The 13,312-nt window shown below is 42.1% G+C and overlaps 1 protein-coding gene across 1 annotated transcript; it reads right to left on the bottom strand.

Annotated features, from left to right (window-relative positions):
* Positions 1-206: 206 nt before the first annotated feature.
* ramp2 (receptor (G protein-coupled) activity modifying protein 2) lies at positions 207-6,005 on the bottom strand. Its single transcript, XM_080857014.1, has 6 exons — positions 5,928-6,005; positions 5,017-5,117; positions 4,232-4,280; positions 2,192-2,224; positions 1,807-1,984; positions 207-1,724 (listed from the first exon to the last, which is right to left on the bottom strand). Exons 1-6 carry the CDS (start codon positions 5,971-5,973, stop codon positions 1,475-1,477), a joined length of 657 nt encoding a protein of 218 aa, XP_080713140.1. The 5' UTR covers positions 5,974-6,005; the 3' UTR covers positions 207-1,474.
* Positions 6,006-13,312: the final 7,307 nt, after the last annotated feature.

The following is a 13,312-nucleotide window of genomic DNA, read 5'->3' as shown; positions in this document are numbered from 1 at the left end:
TTTAAGTGCTATTTGAAGGGAATGAAAGAAAATCCAGGGTGCTATAATGAGAAGGAAATGGTTTGCTACATCACATGCTTACAAATACAACTGAGAATGTTCCCAATCCAACGTTGAAGGGAAGCACAATGACTGAATGGCGCAATACATGGCACTGATCATGCTATAAAGTACATAAACAGCACGAGTAGACAAAGGGAGTAAATATTTATTTGGTCGTTTTAACTGAAAGCCACTCCATATTCATTACACTTTCATTGTCATACAAAAAATGTATATTGTCATTACATTCTTATTGCATTATTACATTATCTAAAAATATATCTACGGCATGGACAACTTCGCCAAACCGGGTTTCTGACAGAGCTGAGAAGAATCCCAAGGCACAAGTCTCATCACACTCTGGTTAGAGGACAATGCCCGGAAATCATTCCACCCTATTGTGTGGCTGAGGTTTGTCCTCAACCCTGACCGTCCATTTCCTCAGCCAATCAGAACAATCTATTCTGACCATCTTTAATGTCACTGGCCTATTGTCGGAGTGCACGCCCTAATTTCCTGTCAGACGATGCTAACCTCTTGTCTGATCCCTGGTTCATTCAACAATCTGCAGTCAGGTATTGGAGAATACAAAAAAAAAATTACAATTTTAAAATACACATTATTATTATTATTTTTATTTATAATACCATTATTGGCTGCAGTCTTTGTTTTGCCTATGTGCATCTGAGATATACAGTTGGGCTAAACAATGGCCCTGTCACTTTCTCAGCAAGCCATCGGGCTTTTGTCATCAATCTGATACCCACAATTACAAGTGCTATGAAAATAATGTTTGTATGAAAATATAATTTCATGACACCCCTTTATGCAGTGTATTGATTACAAAATATGAGTAGAACATTCCCAGATGTGTAGTTCAAGTTCTGAAATATTCTAAGAAAAACCACACAACACCCTAAAGCCATATGAGTACTGAGCAGGAGTAATGAGGAAAGGCTAATATCATGTATCAACAGCAACATCTGAGACTGCAGCTCCAGTTCGTTTCAACCATGTGCAATTTCCTTTTTCCAATCCTGACATTACTGGACACATAAAAAGTGCTTGTCTTGAAGTTATAGGCTACTGAAAGTTTAACATTTCTAACCGCCTTGAGACCACAATGAAGTGGTAATTAAGGATACCTCAGACTTTAGAGTAAGATCATGGCACTTAACAAGTAACACCTAGTTCTTTAAGAGGGTTTTGTTGGCAAGGAGAGGGAGTGCATTCACATTAAATGAGATTGAGCGAATTTAAGCACAAAGCAGTCCAAGGCAGTGTGTGAAACCAAAAAACGACACCCTCTCCTCACTCGAAATAACAATACTGCAGAGTATGAGATGAGATGCAAGAGAGAGATGACTTGCAAGGATATGGATACAGGCTGGGAGGTGTGTGTGCCCAAACCAGCGTGGATGGCAGCCGCACATCAAGACCTCCCGTCTCCATTCTTGGTCTTCAGCACGACGAGGAAGACCATGATCGGGATGAGGCAGATAGGGGTCATGACAAGGGCAAATACGATGCTGGGAGGAGGGTCCCTAAGCTCCTCCAGGGCACACTCTTGGAAGTAGTTGGTGTGAATTTCAACAAAGACATTCTCCACCACAGAATTGGGCCATGGAATCAGTAGACAATCAGCCATCTCCTCAGTGCATTCTGTGAAGGTGTTGTATGGCCTAAGACATTGAGAGAGGGTTATTAATTGTTGGTTCCCTGACACACTGGATGAACAATAAAATACTAACAAAAAATACCTACTTTTGCACCATATTCCATATACATAGGTCTGTGTTGTTATATTGCTTCATGGTGTCTTTGAATTTCTTGTAACACATTTCACCTTGCAGAAGCTCATAGCAGAAACTCCTTGCTCCTCCAAAGTAGCTCTCACAAATTTCACAATAGGCATTACAGTGAGCGGTTTTATTGCCACAAGCTGTAAGGCAAAGGAAAAACAACAACAAAAATTGCTTTTATCTAAGGGCAAGTAACTGCATCTAGATTTTAGCTTCTTCCATCTCTGGTAATTGAAAAGTTCTCCGTTATTAATTGTTTAGGTTATTCATTTGCTACAACTACTCGTGAACATAACGACAAAGCCTACAAACGGAATCAGATTTTTTTTCCTGAGTGATGGTCTTACCGTATGTTTCATTAAACATTCCTTTGGTAATACCTGAAGAAAATAGAAAAATAATTTTGAATGAAGAGTGAGGAAAGGACATGTTTCTGTATTCATCTGAAAGAGGCAAGCCCTTACAGCGCGAGCTTTACATATTAGATCACATCCACTTGAGTAGTAACCTTACCAAGGCAACAGTCCACACTGTCTGCTAAGCCATAACTAGTGACTCGGTGCAGAATTGTGACAGGCTCCGGGAAGAAAGAACATGGTGAAAGTTTCTAGTCCACTGAAATCACACTTACCGGATAAAATAGAGAGGAACACTCCAAAGAAAGTAAGGGTTCCCCTCATGACAGAGAAATCGAGGCGGGACTTGATGACTGTCTGCAGAGAGCTTCTAAGCGTGCCGACCTAACATAACAGGAAATGCAACAGGGTGGGAACGCTACGCGTCGTAACCTTCAGTTACCAGATGTCGAGGCAGTTTTACCAGAGGTTACCAGATGATCCTGACGGTAACGGGACTGCCCACTTCCTGACCGCTCCTGTCGCCCTATTTTGCTCTTCCTCTCCTAGCATCTCATCTATCGTCTCAGTTTTCATGTGGAGGGGTGGGTACGATTGTCCTCTGCCCTGTCCAAGGCGCGGTTACAGACAGCACTAGACTAGGTGCAAAACTTTTTAGAAAGAATTCTCCACTTTTCTAAATCGGCAGCTGTTCTACTAGGACAATGCTCTCTCAATAATATCTGTCTGCAGCGCCGCAGACCCACAGTTTCAGACCAGCCGCAATTTTAGAGCTTCACTTCAAAAGAAGCGAGGAAGCCCGTCCAGAGCTCTGTATGAGCCGGCAGCTTTCCGTAACATTTGCAGGCTGTGTCTGCCATGTGAATGCAAGTCCTTTAAGACCGTCAGGTTAGAAATACCACAAACAGCCCTTTTTTGGACATTGAAACTACAAGACGTTAAAAATGTGTTAAACTTGTACTGTAACTGACATGCGTTGTGATGTGGAAGCCTGTGCTATTTCATATCCATAGCTGTGACTTGTTCAGCTTACTGTTATGAAGTGGTGTTGCTGCCCCTTGTTATATTGTATAGTGCTGTAATTTGTGGATGTATTGGTTAATGAAGATGTGAATTCGGATTGGCTAAATGACAAGGAGGGAGATATTGCTGACAATAAGGTTTCGATTAACCTTTGACACAATCCATGTGTGGGCCATGTGGCCAATCTCATTGGTCCTGTGCTGGCCAGCGAGCCTGCCCTGTGTGTTTGCTGGCCTGAAAAAGATCCCCCATGGCTGTAGCTCTTGGCAGTTAACTTAATATCTTGTTGTGCTTTTCTCAGCAAGAGGCCCCGGTCCACCTCCACACATGAGTGTTTGTTCTTTCTTGACTGACTTGATCTCTCGTGGACTTGCACTCACACTTAGCGTTCACATCAAGTCCCACGCGGGATCACAGAAACCCCTCTGGTGGAACATGGTCAAAAACATCACTGGTGTTTTCACTACAATCTCCCAAATCATCTGAAGAATCCATCATACGATCAGGTACAATCCTTTAGAGACAGAACAAAACGAGTGAAGAAAAGTCTTGGAGAGTGTACTCTTGCTTGTTTGTCACGTTTTACAAGTTTTCCCCTTCTCTTGTCATCCCATGAATTATTATCATGATGATGGTTTGCTGTTGGCACCACACTGATACTGAGTACACTGGCTCCTCTAAGGCTGGGACCTGCTCCGCTGCTTTCTTTAGGAGGTGTAGAGGGGGCTCTGTGGTCCCATAATGCTGATCATCTCTGCTGACTGATGTGTGTGTGTTTTTCTTCAAGACATAGATACACATACAGCTCAGAAAATCACAAGAAAGCTGTGTAGCCAGTTCAAGATAAATTGTCTTGTTTTCAGGGCATTATAGTATTTGCCATGTCTCATCACTTGCCAGCCTTTTTTGTCCTGTTGGTTTGGTGTAATTAGCTGCAATTACATGAATGAATGCATATTTAATTGCTACAACTGTATGTGCATGCATAGAGTAGAAAAGGGTTCTTACTCAGTGGTGCTGTTCCCTGTGTTGGCACTGGTGAAGAGGGCCTGATTGTCTGTGTTTAAAAGTCAATGAGAAGTTTGATGTCAACCTCAATATGAACCCAGGTTTGAGCAGTGTTTTGTGTAAACCTAGGTTGATTAAGACGACAACCCTACTAAGTACTAAGTGAAGGGTGTGAACACTTAAAGAGGATATTTCAGTGTGGTTAGTTGTCACTCATGTGTCCTTGTTGTCTGTGCCCTTCCTCTTTGTAATCTCAGACATAGAAAGGTCGCTGGTTATTATATCCTGTACACTCAAAGATGTTTAGATGCTGATGATCACAACATCCTGTTGTTGATTTGTTTTCCTAGAGGATTTGAAGTAATTGGCAACATTCACAGTATTGGCAACATTCATACACAGTATTTTGATACACTCTTTTTCTACTTACTTCTAGATACTCTCTACTCCTATATTGGTGTAAAAAATGGGCAATGTGAAGGGGTTGTTTATGAATCACAGCCATGAACAAACATCAGTCTATCACACACACCCTGCCCTTTATGGCATGTCACTGACCTGCCAAATCACCTCAATGGATTGGAACATATCAAACATGAGACAAATATGAGTCCTAGCCTCATAAAGGATTAAAAAGACACTCCTCCATGGCTAACTAAACAAATGTGGACAGTGACAACTAATCCTGGGAATTTGTACTGCAATGTATTGGATCAAACTAAATTAAATGTTTAATTTTGCAAAGACCCAAACACACTTTCAGAACTAGAATCTAAAATACTCACCCAGCTTTCTTTGGTGCTCTCTGCATCCTTCCTGTCCCCTATGTCCTTGCTCTCGTTGACCAGAGCCCTGGTATGTCCTAGCAGCAGGCTTCCGTATATTACTATGAAGACAACACTCATGGTCACACACATGGCCATCCAAAGATAAGTCTTAATTCAGCCAGTCACAGAGGTGGACACACACACTCACGTGAATACAGTGAAATTTCATTGCATTTGCACATTATCACACATGCACACACACACACACAAACATATTTAGTACATGAAGATAAGGAGGGAGCAGAATGCCGCACATGTTCCAGTTGTAATTGTGATTGACTTTTCATTCATTCAATTGAGAGTGCTTGAGAGTCTGAGAAGGACAGGATGAAAAAGAGATGCCCTCTCCTCCCATTTTTCCTGTGCAAAGGGTCTCCCGTGGTCATTTCCTGTGCTTCTCTTTTAACCATTGGTTGCAGTAGCAGGACAAATTGGCCCACTAAGCTTCTGAAAATGAATACTTCACCACTGAAATCAAATTCATTAACAAGAATATCTATCCACCAAAATTAGTTTCCCCTCTCTACTACCAAGAGTAACCATTTAAATAACACTTTTATGTGACAGGTAATGTATGCACATAGGAAAAAACAGCGCTTTGAGTTGACGTAAAAGTCAAATATGTGGCAGTGTTCACTAGAATAATTTAATACCTCTACATTTGTTCCCAAACACATTCAACCCTACACTCCAAACTGCCTATGAGAATGCTCAACCTTCCAGTCAACTTAGCACTGCTACACACAAACCCAGTGGTCTAAAACTGCTCTGTCAAGCTCTGTTTCCTCCTCTTTTTCTCTTTCTCTCTGTTCCCCTTTTCTCTTTGTTTATGTCCCCAGTAACAGTCAAGTAAGAACGCCATAGCTTACCCCAAACCAGAGGAGAAGGAGAGGGGACCCAGGCTGAGGTTCTCATGTTGTCGGCTCGCCTCTGTCTCTTCCTGGCCAACTCAGAGAGCATGTGAGGGACGCTCTCGGGAGGAAAGTGCTATAAAAACAACAGGAAGTGTTAATTTCCTCAGATGGGTGGTGAGCACTCACAATGGGGCAGCAGCACCAGCAGCCTCTTCTGCTCTTTCTCTTGTCCACCACTCCCAAATCCCTTTTTTGTTTTGTCACTGTTGCTGCAGCAACAGTATCTCTTTCTCTCTCTCTCTCATGCCTAGAATAAATATCATTCCTCTATCTTTATCTCACACGTACGCTTGACTGAACAACAAAGCGTTAACTTGCCAATAGATCTTTTCATTTGATCCGGTAAGCTCAGTGTTTTTATAGCCTCAGGTATCTGGGTACGTAGTTCAGAGGGGAGTTAACTGATCAGGTACCAGCCCCCTCCCCTCCAGATACATATGTCCAGCTCACATATTCAGTTAGCTTGCACTCTTCCACTTCTGTCCCATGTCTAGTCACACTAACAGTCCAGGCATCCTGACCCAACAGTCTTTGTTCAGTCACTCCATATCAGTTTCATCCACTGGTGGGTCAGTACATAGAGCCCAGAGTGACAGGTGCCTCTCAGAGACTGTCAGCAGTAGTGTGGTGTGTTGGTGTGTGTGCGTGTGTCTCTACACATGAATGTCTGTTCAATGACTCAAAATTATACAGCAACGGACTCACGGCTATCTCTCCATTCCAGTCCTCCACGCATGTATGTCATCCACAGCGACCGCCCTGTGGTCTGTGAACAGGGATGTCCAGCCAGGCTCCGGTGGGTTTATCAGGAAGGGCGAACATCTGCTTCGCTGGTGTTGAGTGCAGCACCACAGTGTGATGGTAGATAAATAACCGGTGTGCCTCTTTGATTTGTTCAGACCTCACTGAAGCTTGATAGCACACCATCTTGCTCATTGCCATGTTACTTGACACCCTCTCAGCATGTGTGTCTGGGTGCAGGTGTTTCCTCTCATCCTCACAGATTTGGGAGTGAGTGTCGTTTTTTTTTCTCTGCAGATTTGTTGGCCGTTGGAGTAACTGTCAGTGCTTAGTCTGCTAAACATGGATGTCTGTGTGCTCACACTTCTGCTTTAAATCTGACACTGAGTTTCTGGATCACATGCTCCTGGTGTCAGCTCTCCATAGTCAGATCAATACGTGGAAAAAGACGCTGTTTCAAATGTTCCTCCTCGGTCACCACAGACGTGACGTGCCATGGAGACATAGATGCAGCCCGTCACTGCTCCGCCCTGATCAGCACGGCAGAGAGGCCAAGTAAGGCACACATGGGTCTCTCTCGGGCTGCTGGATCCAAACCAAAGACTCTGAGCGCATGTAATGTGTTTTTCTGTGTGAGAGATGAGGTCTGATGACAAACAATCCCCCCAGCGTTGGCCCCGAGGAATGGCTTTCCCTGCTGCTGACGCACACACACGCGACCCAGTCACTCTCACTGACGCATGCATGCAGCGCACTGCACAATCACAGTTCTTCCCGTCAACACAGCCCTGGGACTGGGCCGTGTTCAAATGTTACAAACACACACTCACTCACACAAACATCCACACACTCACACACATTCACACTCTCTCTCACAAACATGCTCACACACACACACACACACACACACACACACACACAGCTCAGCTGTTCCGCTCTCTTTTTCGCTCTCAGCTGGGCTTGGATCAGGGCCTTGTGAGTTCAGAGAGCCAAATTGTTTCCACATTTTCTTTCTAATCAGAGTTGAGTGTTTCTTTCTCTCTGCGCTGGCTTTCTCCAGACTGTGCACTGAAACGTATTTAATGACTCAGGAACAGTGGTGCAAGAGCTCTGGCTTGAAAATAGACTACAAGATGGAGATGTAAGGAGGAGCTCAGGGTAACTAAAGGTCACTTTTCACCATTCACACATCACATGTGGAAAGATGTGTCGGAGCACAATGCCATCAAGAATGACAATCTTTTTTGTTGAGGATGATATTTATTTTGCTCACCAAAAGACCCATAAGTCTTACCAACATCCCAGCAAATATTGTTTCAGTATTAGCCAGAGGTAGGCATGGTCTGTATTACAAAACCAGATGACTGTCATGACCAGTACTTTGAAACTTTCTGCAGATGTTTTCCTTATTGATTTAGTGGAGTCGTGTATAGCTTTACATTGTCTGGCCATTATAGGGACACTCCCCCCTGGAAGGCCCAACACGTTTGTCTTTATTTGCTTTTTACCAGTGTTTCTTTTAGTCCAGTCATAACTATCATATTACTTGCTCGGGCTACCTTGGGAAAGCCCTGTAACAGTTTTTCATATCCTCAGGATCTCTTGAACTCATTGTGCAACTTGTGGCAATAAACATCCTACGAAAACATTCTGTCTCAATAATTACTTTTTATATTATTCTGTTCTGCATGAATGTTTTGGTTCAATGTCCACCCTGGGGGCAGTATGCTCTGCCATGGACCTATGCTTAGAAAACGGCATTGTCTTCTCAAGAGGTAAATACAGGCAGAAACAAATACCAGCTCATACACATTCCTTGTATGCTTCAAGTCCAAATTATGGAATTTGCAGCCTGTGTGAATGACATCTTTGGGTTTGTGTTAGTTTAGTTAGATAATGACCATACATATAAATTAAGATAACATAAAATACTTTTTTAGGATGTCTCTACAGTTTGTATGTCTCTATAGGCCTTACCTGCTATCTGGCAAGCATACAGTATCTGCACATATAAACTCCACTATACACTTTCCCCTTATTTGCCCTCTTGGTCATCTTGGTTTGATTTACTATACCAAGATGAAGGGGGGATTTATAACATTATGTCAGTATAGTTTAGTCAGAATGGTTTCCTGAGAAAAGTTGCCCCTTCCTTGAGTATCAGACTCCTGTTGCAAGTCAGGTTATTTTCTGTACGCCCTCATGGGACATCTACATCCCAAAACTCTGGTGAGACCTGCCAAAGAAATGTTCCGTGTCTTATTCTTGACTCATAACATGTACATTTCCATTTGGAAAAGTCCATTTAAACCAAAGTGGCATACAAGTGATATTACGATACAAGTGTGATTACAATCCAAGCAACAATAAGTCAAGGAGAATCCATTCAAAATTTGTGTGACAATCCTCAGCTTCAATACAACTTTGATGGAAATCACAGTGTATTGACATACTTTAGTGGTCGGTATTTTGGTAATGTGTTGGGGTATGTGGAATTGTGATAAAACTGAGAATGAAGACTGAGTATACAACCTTATGGCAGCAGGATGAGTGTCATGTAAATGTATTGAAGTATCCTAAACTGACATCAGTTCTTTAAAATCACAATAGTTGTCTTAGAAAGTATACAAAATAGTAGGAGTTTGCCTATTAGTTCATAATACAGAGATCACAGGATCCCCTCCACATAGGTTTGAAGATATTGAGTCCTGTTCGGAATGCCAAAGGCAACAGAAACAGTGTATACAAACTAAATAGTTTCCGCAGATAAGAACTCAAACACAGGCTTTCCCTCCAGCCCGACTTTGCTTTTGTTGCAAGCTCCAGGACAAACAGAGCTGGCCGGCAAGAGTGCCTGAGGCCAAGGAGAATGTGCAGAAAGAGTCAGGACTCCAGGAGGATAGAGAGAGAGAGATGAGGGGAGGGAGGTCTGATGAGCACTGTGATAAGTGATGAGGAGGGAAAACAACTGAGTGATGACCGATGAGGAGAGGGATGAGAAAAACAACGGGGTGACAAGCCAGAATATTTCATGAGTGATGAGAGAAGTGATGGGAGAGAGGGATCAGTGATTACGAAAGTGATGGAGGGATCAGTGCCGATGAACGTAGCCTCAGTGATTAGGTGAGTGATGATACTCAACTGTACTTGTCCTTTCCCCTGGATGACTCCAGAATATTGGCTCGACTTTCTGCATGTCTCAGTGATATTTCAGTTTGGATGAAGGATCAACACCTTCAGCTCAGTCTTTCAAAAACTGAGCTCCTGGTATTACCAGCCAATCCAGCTATCCCACGAATATTAACAGCGAGCTTGGTTAATCTTCATTGACTCCAACTAAAACTGCACAAACTTGTTTGTGTGTAACTATACTAAAACAGGCCTGTCTGCATATGTGGTGAGAAAGATGCAGATGATTCAGAATGTGACAGTGCATTCAATCTTTGATCAGCCAAAGAGGACACATGTAACTCCTCTGCTGGTTAATCATTATACAACAATTTTACCTCAAAATAACAGCTTCAAAATAACACTGGCACACTGACTTGTAATATGGAGAATGGCGTCTCTGCCACTGCCATAGCACGCCTGGGTGCCTGGTATTTGTACTATGTAACTTTGGGGTACAGGCCATGAGACAGTGCGCGAGAACTACGTAATGCTTTATGGCACCACCTCACGCAACAACAATGCCCATGCGCTACTGGTGTTTTCCCTGTCTCACAGAGATTTGTAATGCCCAAGGTCATCGACCTATACTGTCTCAGGCTAGCATCCAAATAAATTCATCTTACGTCAAAAAGTTGAATCAGTCTTCGTCAAATCTCACGCCAATAAGCCTTGGAAGTTTGCAACCTAGAAAAACCTAATTCAGGTAGCTTGTATTAAATTGCTCTGTCCAATGTACAGTATATTAAGCATGTCACCAACAACATTTTATTAGATTAAACATACTCCAAATTCAAATTCATGTACCCTGTCAATTAGATGGTCTTGTGGCAAGATTTGTATTCACGACAGTGGTGTAAAAGTGAGCTACACTCCGCAACCTTAGGGGGTGCTCAATAACAAAAGATACCAATTCTCCCGGAATTAGGCTTTAACTGACTCCCTCACAACCACTTCAGTCCTCCGATGAGCATCTGTTGTCTTTGCTACAGTCTTTGCCCCCTCTTTGCAGCAAGAGATCGTATTCAAGTTTCTTCTCATTAGTGGTACCTTGGTGGTGGACGGACCTGCCTAGTGCTGTCCATTCCAGTGACAGCCTTGGTACATTTAAAAGGCGTGTAAGAACTCACCTTTAGTTTATTAGTTTGAGCATTCTTTATAAATATTATGATACTTCTGGTAATTATTATTGTTATCGTTAATTGATTGTTTGTGCTTTAGCCTACATTTTTTCACTTTAATGATTTGCAAGTCGATTTGGACAAGCGTGTCTGCTAAATACTATCACTAGAACTCAATCTATATACAGTAATATACCTGCCATGCATGAGCAGCATACAGGGGAAATGTCTGCATAAAAGCTGCAAATATATGATAACAGTAACATGAATGTAATGATCAAATCCTAATTATTTTACAAAAAAATGAAGAACCAAGGTGGTGGAAGGACCTGGATAACCAAATAATTACACTACATGACAAAAAAAAAAAACAAGAAATAAACAGACGACTGATATATGTTGTGAGATTCTGTTTCAAAGTATAAACACAAAATAAGAGCCAGAAGACTTCGAGCAAGCAGGCTGCTTCTCTATGAAACACTAGAAGTCACCAGCCGTCTCTGTCCACTCATGGCAGTCCGACAAGAATCGGCATTATGGCGCCACCTAGTGTGCGCAACTGGACGGTTTGCTACGTAGAAACTGAGCGAGAGAGATCTGCACCAAAAAGAAATTTCGAGAATTGTAACGGCAAACAACCAACCCACAGTAAACCACTGTCCCTTGAAGAAATTACAAACAAATGAATCATGAACGCCTGTCTGTAAACCAAGGTTGTTTTACTATTCTTTTTGATCACCTTTTCATGTTATTATTTGGATATTAGTGTTATCAGGGACGTGGAAATATTTTCGGGGAAGAGGTGCATGGGCCATGGCCTAGGCTACTTCCCCCATCGCACATTATACACTACTTTAAAACTTGCACCGTTGTCCGGTTAAATAGAATTAATGTGCCCGACCCAAAGCTGTAATAAAAAACAACAACAAATGATAAAAGAAGTAAGCAGCTATTAAGAAAACTAAAACCGTAGCCTATGTCACGCATGCTCATATCAATCAAAACACCTTAATATAGGCTAATCCTTTAATAAAAAGTGTATAACCAAATGTCATTAGGGATCAAAGGCCCTTGATAGTAGGCTACTACAACTTAGGCTACTTTTACTTTTAACTCGAGTATTTGTTTTACTTTTACTTTCCTACATTTTCAATAATGCAATTTTTACCTTCGTCACAACTAGTCTAGGCCTATCTGCTATTCATTTTGCCTGCATAGACCGAAATGAGCTGACATATGTGCGCGTGGTTTAAAACTCAAGACACTATGCCACTGGCGGGCGTGTTGGTAAACAGCCTGCATTACGCTTTCATAAGTTAGCAGTCTGGCATAAATACTCTCACTGCCATTAAAGGCGTATGAAAAGGCGTATTTAGTCTATGAAGAACAAAGGTAGGCTTCAAACTGCTCTACTTTGAAAGAAATCGAATCCGCTTCTGACATTGCCTTGAACTGTCCGCTTGACCCTACTAACCAGGTTAACGTGCGCCCGCATGCGCGTCAAATATGCCATGACGTCTGTTTCTGACAATCATATCACTTGGCTGAGAAAACACATGTTGTTTATGTCGTAAGGAAATAAGGAAGACAAACAGTAAAGTCAGACAAATGGTAGCACCAATGTTGTATAACAACAAAAACATTTGTGCAGTAAAGGAAAGCTGTCGATAGGGGGGGCTACCCTACTTCCAACGTCTATGACTGTGACTTACTTGTTATTATTATTATTAGCCTATTTTAGGCTACAACAATAATGACAATTATAACAACCAAACTTTGAAACCTATAGCACCCTTTGCAATGACAAAATTGTATCTGCTTTCAACAGCATATATTAACCTCTTCACAGATATTCAGGAGGTTAGACTGAATGTGTTATTGGTAGAAATAAACTGGTCGAAACTGTGGGCAAAACCAAACAGTGATCAAGCATTCAAATGATACATTATAATTGGTGCTGTTTGCATCTTCGATTTCTAGGTAGGTACCTCACTACAACAAAACTCAATAAAGCTGTTTAAGTGCTGGTTACATAAGTGGAGTAAATGTAGCATACCCTCTGTGTAATATTTATTTTGAGTTACCTTCATTCAAAGTTATTTCTGGTACAAGGAATAACTGATGAAGCGTTCTTGCGCCACCAGGCCTACCACGTGACATTGAAATATCAGCGTGAACGCGCGTCCGCGGTCGCGGAGAATGCAGTTCTCGCGTAGATCATCCTCAAGGGAAAGCAAGAAGAAAAACAACCATCGCGTGGTCACGCTCACCTCCTAGAGACGAACACAACCACTGAAGTCCGATTGATGG

The sequence above is a fragment of the Sprattus sprattus genome (assembly GCF_963457725.1).
Source record: "Sprattus sprattus genome assembly, chromosome: 18".
NCBI lineage: Eukaryota > Metazoa > Chordata > Actinopteri > Clupeiformes > Clupeidae > Sprattus > Sprattus sprattus.
The sequence above is the reverse complement of the archived record's forward strand: the minus strand, read 5'-3'. Positions and strand labels throughout refer to the sequence as shown.

Bases quoted from the DNA above. Each gene is read 5' to 3' on its own strand.
- ramp2 (XM_080857014.1), bottom strand. From the start codon at position 5,973: ATGAGAACCTCAGCCTGGGTCCCCTCTCCTTCTCCTCTGGTTTGGG. The intron at 4,281-5,016 runs GTGAGTATTTTA...TTTTAAACACAG, and splicing joins AGAGCACCAAAGAAAGCTGG to ACAATCAGGCCCTCTTCACC. The intron at 1,985-2,191 runs GTAAGACCATCA...TTTGCCTTACAG, and splicing joins AATGTTTAATGAAACATACG to CTTGTGGCAATAAAACCGCT.